Source organism: Capra hircus, unplaced genomic scaffold (genome assembly GCF_001704415.2).
Source record: "Capra hircus breed San Clemente unplaced genomic scaffold, ASM170441v1, whole genome shotgun sequence".
NCBI classification, from domain to species: domain Eukaryota; kingdom Metazoa; phylum Chordata; class Mammalia; order Artiodactyla; family Bovidae; genus Capra; species Capra hircus.
The window spans coordinates 23-25522 of record NW_017213072.1 but is presented as its reverse complement, the minus strand read 5'-3'; the positions used below and the strand labels follow the sequence as shown (position 1 = coordinate 25522).

Sequence of the window (25500 nt, the reverse complement as noted above, 5' to 3'; positions counted from 1 at the left end):
TGTGTGTGTGTTTCAGAATAGAAAGATCAGAGGGCAGTATTTGCTTTTTCTTTGGCAAAGAATGTTCCTAGGCAAAGACAGATCCCAGAGTGGTAGAGGGGTGTCTAGGAAGCTGGGACGGAGAGGAAAGGAGACGGCTTGTACTTTCTGCTCCTTTTATCCTCTTGAAGTGGGCAGCAGTGCCATACAATTCTCAGAGTTACATGATTTGAAAGAATTTTATTTTCGGCAAATGAGTTCCTGCAGCCTGTTGGATGATTATGTCGATCATCCAACGCCAGTCGTGCCCGGAGCTGGCCTGACCGGCTTGTCATGTTTAAACACATGGGAACCTACTACATTACATTCACTTTTCTATCCCTTACTTTATTGTACTTAGTAAGTGGTGACTGCACCATATCAATATATAGAGGGCAATCTCATTCTTATAAAAAATTGTGTTTTTCTTTTGGTTGTTTTAACAGGTAACCACATACATGTGGTTCAGTATTTTAGAAACAGATAGAAAGGTCTACACAGTGAAAAGTCTCTCCCCTCCCCTCTGTTCCCCAGTCACCAATTTCCTTTCTCAAGGGAGAATTAGAAACAGATAGAAAGGTCTACACAGTGAAAAGTCTCTCCCCTCCCCTCTGTTCCCCAGTCACCAATTTCCTTTCTCAAGGGAGAAAACATAAATCATTTCTTGTGCATCCTTTTTGAGTTAACTGAAGCCTAAAGGAGCAACCTATAGAAACACACGTATACACACCCCTATGGGTAGGGAGTGTGCATGTGTGTCTCCAAGGGCACGTCTGACTGACACATATGAAGCCTGTGGCATGGAGGGCAGTGTCCCATGGACCAACCACTCAGGCACGGACCCTTTTCTCAGGCTTTGTTCCCCTCACCACTGTGCAGCCTCAGACCCTCTGTGGCCCACCCTCTTCTTCCACCATGGCTCTGACCTCCCCCTCCTGGCCCTCTTTTACTGGGGATCAGTTCCTTCCTCCTCCCACACTTACACAAGTCATGACTGTCCTCAAACACCAGCAGACCAGAGCCTCCCCATCCACTTTCCTGCACTCTAGGTTTATACCTTCAATAACCTGAAACTCAAGTCCAAAACCCACTCAGTGTCTCCTCCCCTCTGAGCTGGCTGCTCTCTGAGAAACATCCTTGGGCAGCCAACCCTGCCACTATCTTCTCAGACCTGAGGACTCAGAATGACACAATTATACACACTCCCCTGTGTCTGTCAACCTTTCAGGTCCCCAGACTCTGTCCCCCTTTCCAATCTGCTGTAAGAATGGCGCCATGCTCCTCGATTCTGGTCCAGCAAACACACAGCTGCCATTCATCTCCTGAAACGGAGTCCCTTCCTGGGAGGCAAGCTTCCTCTGTAGCTCCCGTGGTCTCTGCACTTCCCTCCATGCTTACGACCACAGGTGTCCAGCACTCCTGTGCGACTGCAGAGTCACCTGTGCCCAGGCACTGAGTAAAGTGCTTGGTTCAGAGCTGGGGCTCAACAGCAGTTGTGGGGCTTCCAGTAAGTGATCCACCTTTGTCTTGAGTAAACCTACTCAACTGCAGTGGCATCTTCAGGTAGAAAAGAGTATCTCAAAAGTAAGTAGGGAGGACTTCCCTGGTGGCGCAGGAGATAGGAGTCCACCTGCCAGTGCAAGGGACATGGGTCTCATCCCTGGTCCGGAAGAGTCCAAGCTGCAGGGCAACTAAGCCCGTGCGCCACAACTCCTGAGCCTGTGGGTGAGAGCCTGTGCGCCACAACTCCTGAAGCCCGTGTGCCTAGAGTATGTGTTCTGCAGCAAGAGGACTCGCCGCAGTGAGGAGCCCGTGCTCTGTAACAGCTAGAGAAAGCCCGAGCAGCAACGAACACCCAGCACAGCGAAAAAAAGAGAAAAGCAAGCAAGCATGGAACAATTTTTGTTTCCTGAAAGTATACAGAAACCAAAACATATTCTAATCCCACCCAATTTTATTAAGACAGAAAACCCTGTAAACTTCAGACAGTTTTCATCTTTGCCATGTTCTCAGAAATTCCCCTACTCTGAGCAATAATTTAGGAACACTTCAACGTCTCCCACGATCACAGCACTAAATCCGCCCGTCAGTTTTCAGTCCTTATTTCACGTGGCCTCAGGAGCACCATGCAGCTCATGGCTCCCTGCTCCGTGAAACTCCTTCTTCACTGCCATCCTGATGCTCCCCCTGACCCCAGCTGGCTCCAGGCTGTGTCTTCTCAGATGCCCACTGCCGGCCACTTCTCAGCGTTAGAGGCCCCTCAGCTGGCTCTGGACACCCAGCGTCTGCTGACCACACCCTTGAGACCACACTCATACAGGTACGTTCAGACACCGGCTACTTCGCCACTCCCACACTACCATCCCAGTCTGAGCCACAATCATCCTGTCCCAAACTCTGGGCACAGGCTTTGTCCCCTCCAGTCTCTTCTCAACACAGCAGTCCAGGGTGCTCTGATTAATGTCTTTCCTCTGCTCAAAACTCTCTCACGGCTCCACTTCATCCTCCGAGGAGCCTACTCCTTGCACTGGCCACAGGGTCCAGCAAAATCCGACTCCGGTACCTCTGCACCCTGTACACCCAGACTCCCCCCCTGTATACTCCTCTGATCACTGCACCTCCCTCTCTGTTCCTGGAACCAAGGAACAACCAAGCCTTCTCCTGCCCACTCGAGTCTTCGCCTCTTGACATCTGCCTGGGTCAGGACTCAGCTCTAGTGTCTCGGCTCACCATCTCAGACCCCAAACCACCTTCCCTTCCCTTCTGCGTTAATCTGCTCCATCTCACATACCACCATCTGATCCCGTATGTATCTCTGTAACATCTTTATCGTCTTTCTCTCCCCATTAAAATGTGAGTCCTTCGTCTATTTAGTTCACTACTGCATGCCTAGTAGACACTCAATAAATGTTTGCTGAATAAATGAATGAATTTAAAAATTTCAACTTTACCTATTGGAAACTTCAATGAAAAGTTTTTATCTGTTAATCAGGTCAACTGAAACAAAGTTAGACTGAAGAAATATTCCAGCATCCAAAACAAAACGGTGGACTAGGACGCTCCAAGTTCCTATTTCCCTCTAGATAACACTGAAAGAACTTCCTGTTCCCCAAGCTCCACCCCTGAAGCCAGAGAGGGCAGAGCCGACCCTGTGAATTCTGCGTGTAGTCCTTTCTCAGCTGTCTGGAGCCAAGACAAGACACTTGTTCAGAAAAGTCCTAAGATGACCCTAAGCTTTCGCCTCAGGCTGATTTCTAGGCCAGAATGTGGAGCAAACGGGAAACGTGTGCATTGCTGGGAACACAACACTTAGCTGTTGTGGAAACAGGTTGTCAGTTTAAAAAATGAAACACAGAACTGCCGTACAATCCAGAAATTCCAGAAGGCCTGGGAGTAGGAACTTGGACAGCTGCACACCAGTGTTCACAGCAGCACGATTTACAGCAGCCAAATACCCTCTACAGCTGAACGGATAACAAAGTGCAGCGCCGCCAGGGAAGGCCAGTGCAGCCGTGCAGCGGAGGCTTTTTCAGCCTTACAAAGGACAAAATTTTGACGTCTGCTATAACATGGATAAACCTTGAAAACATCATGCGAAGTGAAACAAGCCAGACAGAGAAGGACGAATGTTGTATGCTTCCATTTGTGTGAGGTCGCCCAGGACAGGTAAATGACTGGAAACGAAGCACAGAGGAGGGTCCCGGGGGCCGGGGGGACAGAAGAAAGGGGGTTGCGGCTTACTGGGCACAGGGTGTCTGGCCGGGATGTTGAAACGTCTGCAAATGGACTGTGCTGACGGTTACACAACGTGAACGTACTGCCACTGCACTGTACACTTCGTATTAGTTAGAAAGAGAAAACCATCGTATAGTAACACATATGTATGTATTAGTCTTAGGAAAATGGGACAGATAAACGAACCTATGTGCAAAGCAGAAACAGAGACACAGACACAGAGAAAAAGCATACGGTCACCAAAGGGTAGAAGCGGGGTGGGATGAACTGGGAGATGGGGCTGACATACATACACTGCTATGTATGAAACAGGTAACCAATGAGAACCTACTGTATAGCACAGGGAACTCTGCGCAGTGCTCTGTGGTAACCTAAATGGGAAGGAAATTCAAAACCAGGCCATATGTGTGTGCACGTAGCTGATTCACTTTGCTGTAGAGCAGAAACTAACACAAGATTGTAAAGCAACAGCACTCCAAAAAAATTTTTTAAAAATAGTTACACTGATAGATTTTATGTGTATTTTACCACACTTTGAAAAAAACAAAAGGGAGAAATTCTGTTATGTCTATTTTAACACAATTAAAATGCAATTTAAGAAATTACCGATAGTTTTGCTAGCTGTGCTAACAGCACTTTAGTCAAGTTTTTTAAAGCCTTTTGTTGTTCCACATCCTCACCAACACTTGGTATTTCCTTTCTCTCATTTCCCATGGCTATGGAGCGGTGCTGCTCCACTGTGGTTCTAACTTGCATTTCCCTGATGAGTAATGAGCCTGAGGACCCTTCACATATTAATTACTGGACAGCTAATCAATGGATTGGACACTGTGCAGTGTCTGTTCACATCTTTGGTCCTGTTTTCTACTAGGTGTCCGCTGTTTCAACTGAAAGGAGCTCTTGATGCAAGTCCTGGTGGACACACATGCTGAGTCCAATCCTCCCGCGGGGCTGCCCGTTTACTCTCTCTGAGACTTCAGAAGTCTCTCATCTTGCTGTGGACATGAAACTGGTACAACCCATCTGGAAAACTGTTGAGCAGTTTCCATTCCATTCCATCAAAAATACATTCGTTAGTGCACCAAAGCGCACGACGAAGAAATGTTTAAAGTGCCACCCGAAGCGGCCCAGACCTGGAAATTCCTCCCACCAACAGAATGGGGAAATAAACCACACTGTGTCCATACAACGGAACATGACACAGCAGTGGGAATACATGGTCTACAGCTGCACGCACGGAATGGATGGCTGCCACCAGCAGCAGGTAAAGATGCCAGGAGACACAAGAGACACACTGCATGGCTCCACGCAGAGAGCGAGCCAGGGAGGAGTCATCCACCTTGTTTTGTATCTGGAAGGCGGCTGCCCTTGGGGAGAACCAGGAGGCAGCTCTGAGTGGCACCCTGTTTCTGATCTGGCCTAGTTTCCATGCTCAGAAAACCATTAAGCCATACTTGCTATGTGTGTACCTTTCAGGATGTGTGCTGTCAATAAAAAGCTAACAAAAGTTCCCTCTGTAAGCAATATGGTGAAATAATATATTTGGAATTTGTTTTATAATAGTCAAGCAAAAACAAAAGTGTGGGCTGGAGTGTGAATAAAATCAGACTCCCCAAATGTTGGTAATTACTGAGTGATGGGAACACAGAGACTCATTAGACTACTCTACTTTCAGCAAAAATGTTCATACCACTTGTGAGTTCTATTTCCACAAAACAGCTCTTCCAAAGGGGGACAAAAATCCACTTACAGGGTCTGGTTCAGGCTTTCTTCAAAAGATGGCATTTTAGCTCCTTTGTATAATTTTTTCAGTTGTTCTACATGTTCTGAGTTATCAATGCCCATTCCCATTGACAAAATTTCAGCTCGGACATTATAATCAATGACAGAAGTTTTCAAGGTTGAAAGTTTTGTAATGTGCACCTTGAATCAAAGAAAAAATACAAAGTTTACAAGAACCACACTTAGAACTTTACATGAATCACAAACATTCTCTCCTGGCCTCCCTATCTCACTGGGCAGTATTCAATGCACCAGGGCGCATGCCACCACATGCAAGGGTCTCCTCATCAGAGTCTTCCAGAACCCAGCCTCGTGCTAGGGGAAACAGGACCAGGTGTGGAGCAGGGGCCAAGATCAAGTCCTGGGGTGAAACCCCAGACAAGACCCATCCGTGATGCTGTAACCACACACACAACTCTTAGATCTTTCTGATTTTCCCTCGAATACTCTCACCTCTCCTAACAAGAAGGCTCAGGCTCTGTAGAGGCCCAGAAAGGGCCTATGTCAAGGCTTTAGATCCTGTATCTTGGACAGTTTCCTCCATTTGTTTTTTTTCTGCAACCAAAATATTCTCATCCATTTCAGTTTACACAAAATTAAGTAAAACATGGAAATCTGCAATTGTCTGCTTCCTGTTGGTGGGAGGTGTGGCCCCAGGACTTTCCTGGGTTGGGGGAGCAGACCAGGCTAGCAAGCCAGGCGCACCTCCCCAGGGACCAGGAATTGGGAACGCTCTCCCATCCAGGAACAGGGAAGAACCTTTCCCCTCTCAGGCTGGGGACCACGCTGCTGCAGGGGGAGAAGGTGGTGGGGCATGTCTGTTTCCCCTCCAAGGTGCCACTGACACGGTTACACTTCAGAGCTGAGGAAGCATATTTGCCGTGTGGGTTTTCTTTCTTTCTTTTTTTTTTGCTTCATTCTCTTGGCTGTAGTTCTAAAAAAATCCTTGCTTATTAATAAAGTTTCCACTTTATTTCTATAATAAAGAACCACCACAATATTATTATGACATCAACTAAGAACCGCCCCACCCCTGATCTCTTCATTTACCTACACTGGTGGTCTCTACCTTCCCTTCTAAAAATCATTTTCTGGGAGGTGGGGGGGGGGGTTCATGTTTGGGAACTCATGTACACCCGTGGCGGATTCATGTCAATCTATGGCAAAACCAATACAGTATTGTAAAGTAAAATAAAGTAAAAATAAAAATTAAGAAAAAAAAAGAAAAAAGAAAAGAAAAAAAATTCATTTTTTCCTCTTACTTGTAAATCTTATACCCAAGCTCATCTTTTTCAGTGTTAAGTCTTTTTCACTTTTATGGGAAAAATAAAAACTTTTAACAAAACAGCTTTTATGAACTGAATTCCTTTAAACTTTATAAATAATCATAATAATTAAGATTTAAGTCTAATAGAGCAAAACTCTGAAATGAAAAGTAGAGTACCCGGGGTGCAAGCAGAGTAGAGATGCTGCTGGCCTGAGCGCGGATCTCAGAGGGGACGCCCGAGGCCCTGGCCTCGCCTTCTGTCTTGCTGCCCTCCCCCATAGCAGCTCCGCAGGGCAGCTGTCTGTTTATGCGTGGAACCCCAGTGCCCCATACAGGTCCGGGCACACAGGAGGCGTTCAATAAGTATTTGGTGAATGGATGAGGTAGAAACCATGAACACAATAAAACCTGTCTTGGAAAGCCTGAGGATGGAATCCTCCACACTGTTGACCACTTTTAAGATCATTCACAGCTAGACCAGCATACGGCTGTGCTCCTGCGGGGCAGGGACTGCCCCAGGGTCTCCCACCGCTGTGGGCAGAGGGCTGTGAAAAGGGACTAATGGTGCACAACCGATGCCTGGCAAAGAACTGTAACGGCAGAGACTGTCGCATGTACTAACAACAGTTCATGAATCTTCTCTTGGTTGTACATGTGAGTACATGCGATTTATACACACATGCCTGTGAGTGCTGGGTTACGACATAAAAGATTCCCTTAACCATAAAACCCATGACTCAAATAACACAGGACAAGCTCTCCTTCACAAAGAGCCCTTCCTTATCAAATAAGCCTCCATTTATGTGAGGTAAAGATTTATTTAAGTAACAGGTTAGAATAATTTGGATAATTTCAGGAGCCTGGAAGATCCCATGGCAGGCTACAGTCCATGGGGTCGCAAAGAGTCGGACATGACTTAGGGACTGAGCACATTCAAACACATGTTTCTTTTCAAGAAAATGGTATTCTTACCATTGGATCAATCCAAACTGTATTTCCTAAAGCCAGTATCACTTTTGCATCATGCAGTTTTCCAATAATTTTATGATGAATGTACCTAGTAACCTGAAAAAATAATACACATAAGTAAATTTATCTGAAGCTTTAAGGAAATACTTAATTCTGCATGTGCTCAATAGTTACGCAAGAAGCTTTTCCGCGCCTTTCATTTGAGCCTCATGACCAGCCCATGAAGCAGGTTATGGAGGCCGTAATGCCCTGACACCAACATGGGTAACCACCAGCAGAGAAGGACGAGGAGAGGTGCCAAGTCCCAAGCACACAATATTCCTGCTGCTCCCTAGGAGGAGGCCACACGCTGGGGCTGCTCACACCAGCGACGCTGGGGCTGAGGGGCCCTGGTCTCCCCTACCAGTGGGACTCTCTCTCTCTCTCTCGTCCAACTTCTCAAGAAATAAACAGCCATCGATTAGAGACAGGCTGACAGCTGACAGCTGACAGAGGAATGAGAGCTGTGCACCCGCATTAGGAAACAGGCAGCGTGGGGCATCCACAGTGTGGACCTGCACTCAGGATGCACCCTTGCATCTGTTCTCAGTGCCCCCGTCCACAACCCAAGCTTTTTACTTTGCCACCTACAATGGCTTCTTTCATATCCTATTAATCAGACTGTAGGAAACGTAACCTTCCCCTGAGGAATTAACAGCCTTGTTATGAGCAGGAATCACTGCTCTGGCGATGAGCAAGACTGTCTACCTGGTCTCTCTGGCTACCTGGGACAGTCGTGGGCTCCGTGTCTTGGCACAGGTGGGCTTCTTCGTTTTCAATGCCTTATCCGGTCTACTTGGTGACATCCTAGTTACCTGAAGGACCCAGGGGAAACGTCCCTTCCTTTGGAAGCTTTTCTGGACTCTCTTTCCTTGCGCATCTTCCCAACTCCAGTGGAATTACCTGGTCCCTCCAGAGAGGTAACAGGGGTATCCACTCTTGTAGCTACTTGTACTGTTTATTCTCTTTAAGTGACGGTCAGTTTATTTTTAGCACAGTGCATATTTTATAACAATTCTAAGTCTGGAAGCACTATTGATAATGATGGCCAATCGTGTCTGGCACCCCTCTGAGGGTTCAGAGCTACGTTCACAGCACAGCGCTGGGAAGTGCATCCCTGCCAAGAAATACGAAGCGTTTCACCCAAACCCAGTACTCCAAATTCAAATATACCTCAACTCCATGTTTACTCTGGGTTAAATATATTCTAGAAGTCAACAAATACAAAAAGCCCAAATAACCCACCTTTGGATTCCATTCAATTTCATTGTCCGCAGGTTTCACTCTACAAACGATAAACTCCACAGCTTGTGGGGGCAGTGTGTGGAAACTTTCTGGAAGGTGCAGCAACTGGTCTCTTGTGACGAGTCCAGTCCTGCCTTCATCTATGAATTTCACAAGGACATTATCCAGGGCCCATGTGTCCTCCTTCTGACTCATCTCCAACACCTGAACCCTGCAGAACAACAGTGGCCTCAGACTAACACAGAGACCCAAAGGGAAATTAATGTCGCCTCAACTTACTTGCTAAAAGCAAACCACACGGCAGTTTCCCCTAAACTGCATGGCTTAACTCCATACTAGAAATAAAACAGCTAGAGTCAGCAAGAGCACTTAGCCGTGATTTATTTATTTAATTCAAGTATAAGGGCTTCCCTACTAGCTCAGATGGTAAAGAATCAGCCTGCAATGCAGGAGATCCGGGCTTGATATCTGGTTCAGGAAGATCCCCTGTTGAAGGAAATGGCAACCCACTCCAGGATTCTTGCCTGGAGAATTCCATGGACAGAGGAGCCTGGCAGACTATAGTCCCTGGGGTCACAAAGAGTCAGACATAACTGACACTTTCACTTTCACTTCATACCTACGTATAAAAGATAGTGTAGCATTCTGAAAAGAGGAAATTCCTTTATCTGACAAGTTAAATGTTCCAAGGTTCTCGATCTGGGCTATCATCAAGAGAGGACAGGTGTGGCACTCAGCGGACATGGGAGCACACACCACGTGAGGCAGGATGGAACGCGGACTGCTGCTTCCTGAGCTGACCTTAGACAGCTTGCATAACCTTGCCAGGGCTTAGTATACACACACAGTGAAAGTCGTTCAGTCATGTCCGACTCTTTGTGACCCCATGGACTATACAGTCCATGAAATTCTCCAGGCCAGAATACTGGAGCGGGTAAGCCTTTCCCTTCTCCAGGGGATCTTCCCATCCCAGGGATGGAACCCAGGTCTTCCACATTGCAGGCAGATTCTTTACCAGCTGAGCCACCAGGGAAGCCCAAGAATACTGGAGTGGGTAGCCTATCCCTTCTCCAGCAGATCTCCCCGACCCAGGAACTGAACCAGGGTGTCCTGCATTGCAGGTGGACTCTTTCCCAGCTGAGCTACCAGGGAAGCCCAGGACTTAGTCAGCTTATCTGTAAAATGAGAACTGTGCTCATTTTATGGGGATTTGTAAGAATTCCATGAGTTAAAGATGCACGTGAGTGCAGGACAGTGATAGCTTGATGACGGTCACATATAAGTACCATCCTGTCATCCATGCTCTGTGCTCAGCAGTCCCATGGCTGAAGAGCTTGGGAGTAGAGCTGAGCTGGGCATGTGGGCACACAACCCTGCCACCACCCTCTTGGGAGGAAGCTAGGCTCAGTATATGCACACCGGTCAGATGGACAGAGATGAAAATAGGGATTCAATACCATTTAATGTTACCTTATGCTTCACAACTTGTAGAGATGAAAGAGAGGCATTTTACCTGTGAAAAACTGATTTTTCTGCTAACCCATATAATCCAAATTTCTCCACCTTTTCAACAGTTGCTTTATTACTGGAGTCTTCAAAATACTCTTTCATCTCAGCATTAAGAGTTGCACAAAGATCCTCATGTTTATCAACTATACGACCAAAGTAATTTGTTGCATTCAAAACATAAAAGGGTATTATCTGAAATATAAACAGTAAAGTGAAAGTGAAATTTGCTCAGTCGTGTCCAACTCTTTGCAACCCCATGGACTGTATACATATAGTCCATGGAATTCCCCAGGCCATAATACTGGAGTGGGTAGCCGTTCTCTTCTCCAGGGGATCTTCCCAACCCAGGGATCGAACCCAGGTCTCCTGCATTGCAGGCGGATTCTTTACCAGCTGAGCCACAAGGGAAGCCCATAAACAGTAAACATTTCCAGAAAACAAACTCATTAGATGTTGGTAGGAATGCCATAAGGTATAGTCACTTTAGAAAGTTTTACAGTTTCTTATAAAGCAAAATGGTCTTACTGTATACAGTCACAGGTAACAGTCACTCTCCTTTGTATTTACCCAAGTAACTTCTGCCTACACAAAAATCTGCACTTGAGTATTAATCATAGCTTCATTCATAATTGCCAAAAACTGGAAGCAGCCAAGATGTCCTTCAGTAGGTGAATGGATAAACTAGCACACTCAGCAATAAAAATGACCTAATAAGCCATAGAAAGGCAAGGAGGAATCTTAAATGCAAACTGCTGAATGAAAAGTGAGTTCAAAAAGCCTACACACTCTACGACAGCAACTATATGACATCTTGAAAAGGGGAAAGCTATACAGACAGTAAAAAGATAGGTGACTGCTAGGAGTTCTGGGGAAGGGTGGGTAGAGCACACAGGGGCTTTCAGGGCAGTGAAAGTCCTCTGTGTGATGCTGCAGTGGCTGCCTGTGTCTCCATGCATTTGCAAAGTCTACAGAAGGAACACTGCAAGGAGTGAGCCTTAAAGGATAGGTTTCACTTAATAATAATGTATCAGTATTGGCTCATCAATGTCACACATGTACCACAGTAATGAAAAATATTGACAATAGGGGAAACTGGTGGGGTCGGGGTAGGAAGGAGTGAAAGGGGAATTCTGTATTTTCTGCTCAGCTTTTCTGTAAAACTAAAACTGCTTGAAAAATAAAATATATTAATTAAAATAACAATAACAAAAGAGTAGATGCGTAACAACCACCCACACCACAAGAGCTGCAAGGTATCCCTGTCCGTGCAGGAAGCAGCACTGGGAGGCAAGAGTGTGCCCGAAGGACTGAGAACAGGAAGACCCCACACAGGGAGTCACTGAGAGCACACTGGGCCTGGGTGACGAGGGCAGCTGACACTGGAACATTTCCATGCACTCTGACAGTGGGGGAAGGCTGGGCCCATGAGATTTCCACACTGTCCACCCAGGGACAAGAGAGACGAAGGAGGAGAAAGGCCAGACACACCTCGGGGGAGGGACACAGAGCCAGGGCATTCCAAACATCTCAGAAACTGTGTTCTCATTTTTTTTTTTTTCAACAAGACATGGAAACAACAGAAGTGAAAACGCTGTGAAATTATAGAATCCTGACCCACATCGCCTCCTTAAATTTAGGGGAAAGGAATTTTATCTAAAAATGAACAACAGCAAAGTATCAAAGTCAAATTCCATATTAAGTTATAAAATAAAAAAGAGAATAAGCAGCCAAATAAGTTGCTAGTCCACAATGAAAGCCACTAAGAACGTGTATCCACAAAACAGATGAAAACTGTAACCTCCGCTTTCAAAACAAGCTGCCTTTCAGCTTGTTAATTAAGAAATTAATTAATTAAGAAAAGTGATACATGATATAAAGCGACAACATAAACCACAATTTTAAACTGTAGGAATGAAGGGACAGAACTTGGGAAATAATTAGAAATTAAAGAAAAAAATCATTTTAGCAATAAAAACTGTATTGGGGTTGAATGGAGATTCACCCCACCTGCCCAATCTGCTCCAGAGAAAACTGTCTCTGTGCTAGCTCCCAGGATTTGTGACTGTGACCTCATTGGGAAAAAAGGTCTTTGCAGATGTAATTAAGCATCTCTAGGTGAGGAGATTACTGTGGATTATCTTGCTGGGCCCTTCATCTACCGACAGGAGTGCTTTGTAAGAGGCACAGAGAGAGGCGAAAGTGATGAGGTGGTGAAGGCACAGCCTGGAGGGATGCAGTACGAGCTGAGACAAGCCAAGGAACACTTGGAGTCAACAGAAGCTGTGAGAGGCAGGGAGAGGACGGTCCTCCCGAGCCTTCAGATGGAGCACAGCCCCCCGCTGGCACCTTGATTTTAGACTCTGGCTTCCAGGACGGAGAGAATAAACTTGTGTACAAGAGCCCTGGGAAACGAATACAGCACAGCCACACAAGAGGGGAGCACAAGTATGAAGGAACCCAACAGATGCCCCTCAGGGGAAAGGGAAGGCGGGAACAGAACACTCAGACTCAGAAAGAAGCAAAGCAATAAAACAGAGTCACAGCACAGTGACAGCTCAACTCAGTGATTCGACTTGCACCTCAGAATATCCCCAAAGGAACATTCATAGATGTTCTGAAAAGGGCTGTGTAATCATCACATTAGTTTTAATAGTCCCCAGAAGTAAATGACTTTCTTTCTTAAAATACAACCGAGGACTTCCCTGGTCGTCCGGCGGTAAGGATCTGCCTGCCAATGCAGGAGACACAAGTTTGATCCCTGGTCTGGGAACGTCTCACGTGCTGTGGCGCAACTAAGCCTGTTCCCTACAACTACTGAGCCCGTGCTCCGCAACAAGAGCCACCACGATGAGAAGTCCATGCACGGCAGTGAAGAGCAGACCCCGCTCGCTGCAACCAGAGAAAGCCCACGTGCAGCAATGAAGACCCAGTGCAGTCAGTCAATAAAGAAATAAAATTTATATTTAAAAATATTAAATATAAAATATTTTATATAAATATACATATATTTAAAATGCTTAAATATAAAATAGTTATTTATATTTAACTGGATATGGAACAACAGACTGGTTCCAAATAGGAAAAGGAGTACGTCAAGGCTGTATATTGTCACCCTGCTTATTTAACTTCTATGCAGAGTACATCATGAGAAACGCTGGACTGGAAAGAAGCACAAGCTGGAATCAAGTTTGCCGGGAGAAATATCAATAACCTCAGATATGCAGATGACACCACCACTTATGGCAGAAAGTGAAGAGGACCTAAAAAGCCTCTTGATGAAAGTGAAAGAGGAGAGTGAAAAAGTTGGCTTAAAGCTCAACATTCAGAAAACGAAGATCATGGCATCTGGTCCCATTACTTCATGGGAAATAGATGGGGAAACAGTGGAAACAGTGCCAGACTTTGTTTTTGGGGGCTCCAAAATCACTGCAGATGGTGACTGCAGCCATGAAATTAAAAGATGCTTACTCCTTGGAAGAAAAGTTATGACCAAGCTAGATAGCATATTCAAAAGCAGAGACATTACTTTGCCGACTAAGGTCCGTCTAGTCAAGGCTATGGTTTTTCCTGTGGTCATGTATGGATGTGAGAGTTGGACTGTGAAGAAGGCCTGAGCGCCGAAGAATTGATGCTTTTGATGAACTGTGGTGCTGGAGAAGACTCTTGAGAGTCCCTTGGACTGCAAGGAGATCCAACCAGTCCACTCTGAAGGAGATCAGCCCTGGGATTTCTTTGGAAGGAATGATGCTAAAGCTGAAGCTCTAGTACTTTGGCCACCTCATGCGAAGAGTTGACTCATTGGAAAAGACCCTGATGCTGGGAGGGATTGGGGGCAGGAGGAGAAGGGGATGACAGAGGATGAGATGGCTGGATGGTGTCAGGGACGTGAGTTTGAGTGAACTCGGGGAGTTGGTGATGGACAGGGAGGCCTGGCGTGCTGCGATTCATGGGGTCGCAAAGAGTCGGACATGACTGAGCGACTGAACTGAACTGAACTGATATTTATATAAAACAAGATATTTAAAAATAAAAAATATATATATTTCATATATATATAAAGTATATATAAATACATATATAAAACTAAAAATTCCTTAAATTGTTTAAGTGGTTTGTCTATCTTCCCAATTTAATCTTCGTTTTCTGAACAAACTGGTACCTTGAAATAAGGCACCATATAAGAACATATACCTAATGTCAGATTAATGGAGGTATGTAAATACTGTCATAATTGCATTCTATTAAATTCTACCACTCAAAAATGAAACTTGTTCATTAAAACTAACCATTAATCGTTGGACAAAGGATCTTTAACAGAACTTACTTTTATGTATCCAAGCAGCCGGTAGAGTTTGGCTGGATAACTTCCTTGGCATGTCTACTTCTGGATTAACACGGTGCCGGTCAGGACAGATCCTTCTGTCTCTGAAAAAAAAAGAACAGGATTTTAAGCCTAGAAAAACATAATTTTCAACATGAATTTTAAAGTATCCTTCAAGAAAATTAATCTATAATTGAAATCAGAGATGCTGATAAAGTAACCATATTAAATCCTTTAGATGACACTAACAGTATGTAAATAAGTGGAAAGGGATCCTAAAAATTAACTGGCACTGAGTAAACTTAAAGGACAGAGTTACTACATCATTTCTCCAGACAGCCTTAAATGTAACATGTAAATAAACAAAATATACTTTCAAAATAAAGATTCTGAATCAGAAACACACCAGTATAACCTACAACAGAGGCCAATGTACCTCTAAACCAGGAGCCACTTAACCCAAACTGAGAAATAGTTAAAGCTTCAGTTTTAAAAGTCAGTATTTTATTTAAAAGCATTATGGAAAGTGTTGCTAATAACGTGTATAATGTACCATAATCGGAAAAAAAAGTTAATTTCAACAGTTATCTTTAAATTCCATCCAGTGGATATCTATCAGACATCTACTACCTAGTCCCAGAGATCCACTGACCAGCTCCTGGCATCGTGTCTAGATCCCTAAAAGACTTCCTGAGTGTTAAGATAGACCTGTGCTCTCCAAACTCATCCACAGAATCAATGCATTTGTCAAAACTCCAGCAATGTTTTTGAAGAAACTGACAAGCCTATACTAAAATGAATATGGAGATGCATTAGAATTAAAATGCCAAAATAACCATTAAGAAGACCAAAGTCGGAGGACTTACATACCATTTTCCAAGACCCACTACAGTACAAGCTACCTTAAGAAAGTGCAGTACTGGTTTAAGAACAAATAAGTAGACCAATGTAACAGAGAGCATCCACAAACAGATCACATATACTATTGTCTATTTATGTCAAAGGCACCAATTCAGTGAGAACATAATGATGTTCTAAATAAAGAAAGCAAAAAATAAAGCAAGAGCAAGCAAGCAAGCAAGCAAGCAAGCAGGAGCAAGGGATTATCCATACAGAAAAAAAGTAAACCTTGTTCATGTCAAACACTATACACAAAAATTTATTCAATATAGATTACAAACCTAAATGTGAAAGCTAAATCTATAAAGCTTCTGGAAGAAAACAGAGACGAATGTCATAATCTAGAGATAGGCATATATTTCTTATCTAAGAACACACAAAAAATAGTAACTGTAAAGTGCTTCATAAAAATTAAAAATATCTGTTCACTTGAGACTCTTGAAAGAGTGAGGACTTCCCTGGTGGTTCAGTGGTTAAGAATCCACCTGACAATGCAGGGTACACAGCCTCAGTCCCTGGTCTGAAGATTCCACGTGCCATGGGGCAACTAAGGCCATATGTCACCGTGCTGAGCCTGCACTCTAGAGCCCGCAGCCACGACTACCGAGCCCAAGCGCCACAACTCCTGAAGCCCTGAGCACCTCAGAACCTGAACTCTGCAACAAGAGAAGCCACCACAGTGAGAAGCCTGCGCACCACAACTAGAGAAGAGCCCCCTGCTCACTGCAGCTAGAGGAAGCCCGAGCACAGCGACAAAGACCCAGCGCAGCCAAAACGTACTAACTAACTACAAGAGGGTGAAAAGGCAAGCCGCAGACTGGGAGAAGATTCTCAACGCATATCTGCATATCTCTGATGAAGCAGTTGTATCTAGAATACACAAACTGACTCCTACAAATCCATAAACACCTCTTTCCCAGTTTTAAAAAACGGGAGAAAGACCTGAACAGGCACTTCACAAAAAAGGACAGGTCACGTGCCCCACAATCATGTGGAAAGACATTCATCATCATGAATTCTTAGAGCAACACGTATGAAAATCACAGTGATCTACTCCATGCCCCCATGAATACTAAGAGTTGGTGAAGATACAGAGCAACTCAAACTCTCTCGTAACAGCTGACGGGATCATAAAGTGACTGCACCACTCTGGCAAAGCTTAAACGCGTCTGCCTCATGACCCAGCAATCCCAATCCGAAGCAGACACCCGAGAGACATGGGTGCACATTTCCACAAAAAGACATGTACAAGAGTGTTCGCAGCAGCTTTATACATAAAACAACTCGCAGGCCCATCAGAGGAGAATGAATGGAGATATAATCACACAGTGGAATTCTGAGCCACAAAATAAATAAATAAAATGCCAATACATGGACGAATGCCACAGATAGCTGGCTGAACATATCACGATTCCATTTACATAAAAGTCAAAACCTAGTAAAATTAGTCAGTGTTGGTAGATAAAATGAGGGTGGTTACTTCTGGAGGAGGAGATGGAGAGGACCTCTAAGAGGGTCCTTCAGAGCTGGGTGTGGTTCCCATGGGTTGCATTACTTATATAACCACCCTCAAGCTATACATTTAACATCTGTGCAATTTACTGCATATTGTATTTCAAAAAAAAGATGACTGGCTTACTTGCAAAAACCAAAAGCCTTAAGATATGGACAAAGAGGCCTTCTGGCTTTTCTATCTTCTTTGGCTTCCAGAACCCCTGCAGTAAACTCGTACAGCTCTGAAGGGATCTTGGCATCTGCTCGCTCCAAGTAGCGCAGGACACCAACTGCGTGGCAGGCATTTCTCTCCGATAGCAGCAAGACAGATTTGGTCTTTTTATCTCCCTGTTCTGCAGAACCCTTAAAATTGGGGGCCAAATAAAGGAAGTGAATCATCCATACCAGTCTAAATGATAAAACTTAACAGACTCTTAAGTTTGTCATTACGTGGAAAATGCTAGTGAAATATTAAATAATGCGTATTAGTCAAACCTGTTCAGTTAAGCTCTGAAAATGATCAGACATGCAATGCAGGCGTCCACCGAAAACTTTTGGTGAGGAAGGAAAGCTGAAGTGAATAACACACGTGGCATCGGTGATGGCCAAGAGTGGGATGCAGTCGTCTGTTAGGGCTGGAGAAAAAGAAGTGAGAGTCTCAAAGGAGGCTGGAATTTCACCACACGCACTTCACAGAGAAAATTCCAGGAACCATACTTCAAAACATTTATTTCATTTTATTGCTGAGATACAAGGAAACTTCTTTCCCATTTCTTTTCCCCAAACTTCAAAGCTCAGTCATTAAATTTCAGAAAAAATAGTCTCCTTTTTAACTTGAAAAATGCCTCTATTACAAATCTAAGCTACCCATGTGATGTTTTCACTTATTTAATACAAATTGACTTTTGTATTTCCAATACCAAATTTAGCGATCATTGATGACAAGTTTCATCACAGGCATACATATATATGACAGTGATCCTTAAACTCGACTCCAGGGAACACATCTAGACCAAGGGTTGCTGACCACTGCCCTGGAGATACCTGAATTTCACCTCAACATCAATTAACTGAAGTTAATTTTCACTTTGAAATTAACATTACTAATACATTCTCATTAAATCTGAGAATAATAAATTTGGAAAAGAGGTAAATAAATCAATCAAAGAATAATTCCTATTAGTTCAGCCTTCTCTAAATAGAAGTAGAAATTGAAATACTTACCTAATACAATGTGAGAACCAGAACTTAACTTCTTTTTCCACTGTTGTGAAACACTTTTTAAATTAAAAATCATTTCTTTATGCATTTTCAAGCAAAATATGGAATTGCTTTCTACCACCTGAAGATGAAACCAAAGGGGCCAGTTCACACTCAGGAATATAAACTTAAGAGATAATTTTTCATCAATAATTATCAACTACATCAATATATGCCATTTAAAATTATTTGTGACGGGGTTACCTCACTGATCCACTAATTCTAAGAATGAGATGGTTGTAAATTTAAATAAATATGCTTTCAAAATTCTATCATTTGTACCTAAAAACTTGCTTCAGTGAAACAAATATTATTTTGCTGAAACTATTTTTCTTCCTTTTAAAATAATGTGTGCATACGTGTGTGTGTGTGTGTACTTATGTGCATGTATACTCACCTCTGCAGGGGTATGTCTATGAACACATGAAGGTTATGGCACTACTGTCAGGAGGGTTTGTCCGCTACACCCCCGAGTGCGTTTTTGTTGAAATGTGGATGCACTGCTTCTCCTTTTCTGTGCGGCCTCGTTTCCACATTTGAGATTTCATATGCAACTAGATTAAATCTTTGGCCAATTTATTTGGCTTCTCTGGCTAAAATGATGATACATCTTAGTGTCAGCATCTCTACTTTCTTAAACAGAGGGGACAGAGGAGGCCTGCCACCTGGGCATGAACCGGCTCCTTCCCACGTTCAGCCAGGCCCCCTTGGCTCTGACGCCTCAGTGTCAGGCCCTGCTGTCCTTTCTTACTGCCACCAGCGTTGCTTTCTGGCAGAGCCTGTGCTGATGCTGAATTTATAAACCTTTATTTTCTTGTCAAAAATTTAACTATTCCAGTAATTCCCTGAGGACTGCGGATTCAGCCACAGTGTAAACAAGCCATAAGCACATTCTATGCGTGGCAGGGCTCACCTTACACACGGTTTCTGTCTCAGCTGCAGAACAGGTGAAGATCAAGGTCTTCTGTGCCTGACTTGGGATGAAATCAAGAGTCTGGAGTAAAGTAGAAGTTTTTTCACATTCCAAGCAAAGATGTACTACCTAGTAAAGAAACGCAAAAACAGTGGGACTTTTAAAAATGTTCAAGGTGCTCCAGTTTTCCTTTTTATAGGAAAGTCATAACTTTAATAGAGAAGGTATAAAAAGCAATAAAAATTCAAATACATAATTCCAGATTTGTATGTGAAATCAATGCAGTAATCTTTAACTATTAAGCCACGAATAAAGGTTACTGGCCTGTGCTCACCAGCCCCCACCATGCGCACCCACAGCGCAGTACCTGCTGGACGCAGCCATAGAGGGCAGCCTCTTCCATGGCCGTGATCACAATGTAGGGGTCGTTCATGAACTCTTTGATTAAATGCTCTATATGTCTGTTCCAATGAACTCCAACTGCAACAATCTGATGTGGGGCAGATTCCCTTTCTTCAACTTCCATGTTTTTTTTAAAGTTATCTAATATAGCAAACATCTAAAAAATTAGTATAATTAATTTCATTTTTATTTCAAAAGAAACTAAGAATTAGTTTGACAGAACATAAACAGTAAAGAGTGTATATTTTCTGTTCTCAGAATGGGGAAAGTCTTTAAACATTAAAGCAAAAGAAAAAAGACTAAAAAGGAAAAATGTTAAATATAGACAAAATTAAAACAACCAGCTCTTTGCAGTCCCACAGACTGCAGCATGCCAGGCTTCCTTGTCTTTCACTATCTCCCAGAGTCTAGTCAAACTCATGTCCATTGAGTAGGTGATACCAACCAACCATCTCATCCTCTGTCTCCACCTTCTCCTCTTGCCCTCAACCTTTCCCAGAATCAGGGGTTAACAGAGGTAACAAAGGATTAATTGCCTTATATAAAAACTTCTACTGTACAAACTAAGTAGAAAAAGATAATCCCACTGAAAGAAAACAATCAAAGGAAATGAAACAGCAGCTCATAAAAGATTGGGTTCAAATGGCCAGTATGAATCAATGCTCAATTTATCAAACTGTCAAGGACACAGAGATTCAGTAAATCAGACTCCATGTGTAACAATCAGCCTGGAAAAGGAAGCTGGACGAGGGCCTCCTACTGCTAGGGTCCAGCGTGTGTGGCCTCTGGTACACTGCCTGGTGGAGTGCAAATTCATCTACACTTTCAGAAGGGCCAGTGTACAAGGCAGTGGTCCAGATATTAACTTTGCAAATAACAACTGAGACTTTAGAGGAGTTCAGGAACCCTGCCCAGACTCACACAGTCAGGAAGTAACAAAGCCTGGACTTGACGCTGGGGCCATCACTGCCCCCACAGGAATGCTCCAGGCTGTCACTGCTTTCAACAAATGCCTTCTAAGAATTCACAGCCTCTGATCCATTAATCCCCTTCCTAGGAATTTATCCTAAGAAAATGTGTGCAAAAAAGATGTGTTTCTTCAGCCACACACACAAGTGATCCTAAATATCCAAATATAGAGCAATTATAAAACAAATTATGTTGTGCCCACAGGATTCAGTACTAGGCGGACAAGAACAATCATGCTAGGGAATAGTGAGCAGCAGCAGCACAGAGCTGTTTCACTGGAATGCGAGGTACAAACTAACACACAAAGTAAGGTCCTGGTAACATTAAAGAGTCATGCTCAAACTTCTCCAAGCCAGGCTTCAGCAGTATGTGAACCATGAACTTCCAGATGTTCAAGCTGGTTTTAGAAAAGGCAGAGGAACCAGAGATCAAATTGCCAACATTCGCTGGATCATCGAAAAAGCAAGAAAGTTCCAGATGTTTTTCTGCTTTATTGACTATGCCAAAGCCTTTGACTGTGTGGATCACAAGAAACTGTGGAAAATTCTTCAAGAGATGCGAATACCAGACTACCTGACCTGCCTCTTGAGAAATCTGTATGCAGGTCAGGAAGGAACAGTTAGAACTGGACATGGAACAACAGACTGGTTCCAAATAGGAAAAGGAGTACGTCAAGGCTGTATATTGTCACCCTGCTTATTCAACTTCTATGCAGAGTACATCATGAGAAATATTGGGCTGGAAGAAGCACAAGCTGGAATCAAGATTGCTGGGAGAAATAGCAATAACCTCAGATATGCAGATGACACCACCCTTATGGCAGAAAGTGAGGAGGAACTGAAAAGCCTCTTGATGAAAGTGAAAGAGGAGAGCGAAAAAGTTGGCTTAAAGCTCAACACTCAGAAAATGAAGATCATGGCATCTGGTCCCATCACTTCATGGCAAATAGATGTGAAACACTGGAAACAGTGTCAGACTTTATTTTGGGGGCTCCAAAATCACTGCAGATGGTGATCACAGCCATGAAATTAAAAGATGCTTACTCCTTGGAAGGAAATTTATGACCAAGCTAGATAGCATATTCAAAAGCAGAGACATTTACTTTGCCAACAAAGGTCCATCTAGTCAAGGCTATGGTTTTTTCCTGTGTCATGTATGGATGTGAGAGTTGGACTGTGAAGAAAGCTGAGCACCGAAGAACTGATGCTTTTGAACTGTGGTGCTGGAGAAGACTCTTGAGAGTCCCTTGGACTGCAAGGAGATCCAACCAGTCCATCCTAAAGGAGATCAGTCCTAGCTGTTCCGCTGGAAGGACTGATGCTGAAGCTGAAAACTCCAACACTTTGGCCACCTGATGCAAAGAGTTGACTCATTGAAAAGACCCTGATGCTGGGAGGGATTGGGGCAGGAGGAGAAGGGGACGAGAAGATGAGATGGCTGGATGGCATCACCCGACTCGATGGACATGAGTTTGAGTGAACTCCGGGAGTTGGTGATGGACAGGGAGGCCTGGCATGCTGTGATTCATGGGGTCACAGAGAGTCGGACATGACTGAGCGACTGAACTGAATTGGACATTAATTATATGTATCAACAGACACCAAATTACAAAAAAGGAAAGAAATACTCTAAATTAGGAACAACTGATTACCTCTGAGTGTTAAGATTACACATGTGGGGGTTTTTCAAGTGTTCTTCTCTATTTCCCAAATTTTCTAAAACAAAATTATTGATTTTATAACCAGAAAAATATTAAGTATTTTAGAAAAATTTCCCTAGGAAAAATGTTTGCTCTTCAAAGTACTTTAACATTGGGTAGAAAATTCAGATAAATGTTCAGATTTTTTTCAGATTAAGCAGCTTTTTCCCAACTAAACACATTTCCTGATTTCTAAAAGACTTTCAATTTTCTCTCTCTCTCTATATATATATACATATGCTGCTGCTAAGTTGCTTCAGTCGTGTCCAACTGTGCAACACCACAGATGGCAGCCCACCAGGCCCCCCGTCCCTGGGCAGGAGGGTTGTTTTCCTTCTTCAATGCATGAAAGTGAAAAGTGAAAGTGAAGTCGTCGTGTGACTCTTCAGGACCCCATGGACTGCAGCCTACCAGGCTCCTCTGTCCATGGGATTTTCCAGGCAAGAGTACTGGAGTGGGGTGCCATCGCCTTCTCCGATATATATACACATATATATAAATATTTCTAAGTAGTAATGACATCTGAATGAACGTGACACACTTACTTGCTCATTAGCTTCAGAGAGTAACACTTCCACTTCATCCAAAAGTAGGTGACAGAGTCTAAGAAACAACAAGCTTTGATACTGGAGAAGTCTCAGGAGACTATGTGGTGTTGTAACAACCACATTGCCTACATTTTAAAAGAAAACAGAGTTAACACTTTAGAGTTTGCACACGTGTTTCTAACATCTCCTTTGCTAAGACTTCATACACTTTCTAGAAATGCCTTTTAATAAAATAAAAACCTGTTTTTCTTACTCAGGTGGGTACACAAGAGGCCTGCCTGGGCCAGCCCCTGTATTTTCTGATTAAATACCTGGGTTTCCACCAGGTTTTGAGCTCCTGAAAGGCAGGGTAGGGTTTTAGTCAACACTAAATAAACAGCAGGTGTTTCCTACATAGTTGATAAATCAATGCAAAGACAGAGCTTTCTCAGTGAAACAGATGCAAGCCAAGAGTACACCCTGACTACCTACAGACACACAGCTGGTAAGCGAGGCCGGCCAGCACACAAGCCCCGGGTGGCTCCCAGGCCTAGGGAAAACCAGATAGCCTGGACAGGCTGCTTACACCCCCTCGGAAGCTTCATATTTTTGGCTTCATCTTTGCGGAGTCCGATTGTTAACAACACAGGATGAAGAGGTCTGCAGGATGCAATATAGTCTCCCAATAATTCAAAAATAAATTGGGCCTTTTTCCAACCAGGGCACACGATGACTGCCAGAGGCTGCAAAGACAAACAAATTCAATACAATTTTGGACAAAGGTTAAAAATCACAGAAAGTGTACATAAAAGCATGCAGGACACCTCTCTGTATGCAGTAAGTAGTACAGTAAGTACTAAGTTTTTGCCATCATCACTGTCATGCAGGTCAGAAAAGCCAAAACATAATCTCCTTAGAATGGATTCAGACACACTGACTCAGCTTCTGATAGGGTCTAAACTAAAAATCACTTGTGCACAAGTAAAAATCATTTCATCTGCAAAGTTCCCTTACTGGCAGGCGAGGTCCTATCTCATTTCACAGAGGAGCAGCCTAGGGCAGAGAGGTGGAAGCAGTTGCCCAAGGCTGCACAGCTTAACATATAGCAGCAACAGGATCTCAAGTCAGGCAGTCTGGCTCCAGACCGCACAAGGATGCACTAACAGCCTCCTGAAAAGGGCTGTGAAAAAGGTTACCATCTCTTCCTTAGGAGAGCAAGATTCCTGCTGCACCACCTGAATCCTGCTCTCTTCTGTGCCTCAGGGATCTCTCTCGAAGGGGCACCGTCTGCCAGCACCTTCCTGACACATCATACAACTGAAACAAAGACAAGAACAGTCTGCTCTTTCTTTTATGCAGATCCAGGCAAGCACCAGCTTCCAGGTCTCACACCTAAATGCAGGCTGACCCTGGAGACACGGACGAAACAGGACAGCCACAAGCGGCAGGCCCTGGACATTCTTTCCTGGCCAGCCAGGCCAATCTCAACACAAGCTGCCTCTCATCAGTGGGGTCAGCTGCTGAGTGATATAAATGCACCCACTTAATATTATTAAGTCAATATATCATAACACAGACAATGCAGATTTCCAAAGAAAACTCATCAAACCACAAGCATAATGAGATAAACCATTATCTTTTCTAAGATGAAATCTGTACTGCTATTTTTCACCTTATAATGAGTGATGGAACCACCCGTAGTGCATCTCTGGGGAGAAGAACCGAGACAGATCACACTCATCAGTTCCCTGACAGCCAGACCCCAACAAAGCGGATGGTACACCCCCACCAACGGACCCTCACATCCACCTTCTCCCCTTTCCATCTGGCTTCTCAGCTATTTTCCGATTCTTATGCCTGGGAAAAATAGAGTAGGATTACAAAACTGTGATAGGGATAAGATGACAGAAAATCTAATTCATGGGACTTCCCCAGTGGTCCAGTGGTTAAGAATCTGCCTGTCAATGCAGGGGATGTGGGTTGATCCCTGGGCAGGGAATTGAGATGCCACATGCTGAGGAGTAGCCAAGCCCACACACTGACCTAGTGAGCCCTGGTGCTCTGAAGTCCACACACCACAATTTCAGAGTCCACACGCTGCAACTAGAGTCTGTGCGCCACGACGGAAGAGCCCACGTGCCCCAACTAAGACCTCATGCAGCCAAGTAAGTAAAACTTTTTAAAAGATAATCTAAATTCAACTCCCACGTCTTGTCACACTTGTCAGCAGGTAAGGACTTTTCATGAGCTTAATTTTCTCATCTATAAAATAGTGAAAATAACACACAGCCTGACCATCTCAAGGGGCTGCTGTGACAATTAGATTCAGTCAGTGAAATAATTCTATAAACTGCACATTCACCACGAAAAGCCAGGACTCTCCTGACTCAGACAGCTGCCAACAACTAGGATTCTCGGTAACAATCACAGAGTTTCTCACAGGACAGTCTC

General features: G+C 43.8%; 1 protein-coding gene across 1 annotated transcript; it reads right to left on the bottom strand.

The window, feature by feature from the left end:
• Positions 1-4485: 4485 nt before the first annotated feature.
• Positions 4486-23792, bottom strand: LOC108633216 (putative ATP-dependent RNA helicase TDRD12; the record flags this gene model as incomplete). Its single annotated transcript, XM_018045500.1, is given in 13 exon segments — positions 4486-5676; positions 7775-7867; positions 9056-9266; positions 10569-10756; positions 14889-14903; positions 14905-14989; positions 17425-17642; positions 17775-17914; positions 18504-18621; positions 19453-19581; positions 19820-20011; positions 23068-23195; positions 23636-23792. Coding segments are annotated over 13 exon segments (1851 nt in total), but the record flags the coding sequence as incomplete, so codon positions are not given.
• Between the last annotated feature and the right edge of the window lie 1708 nt (positions 23793-25500).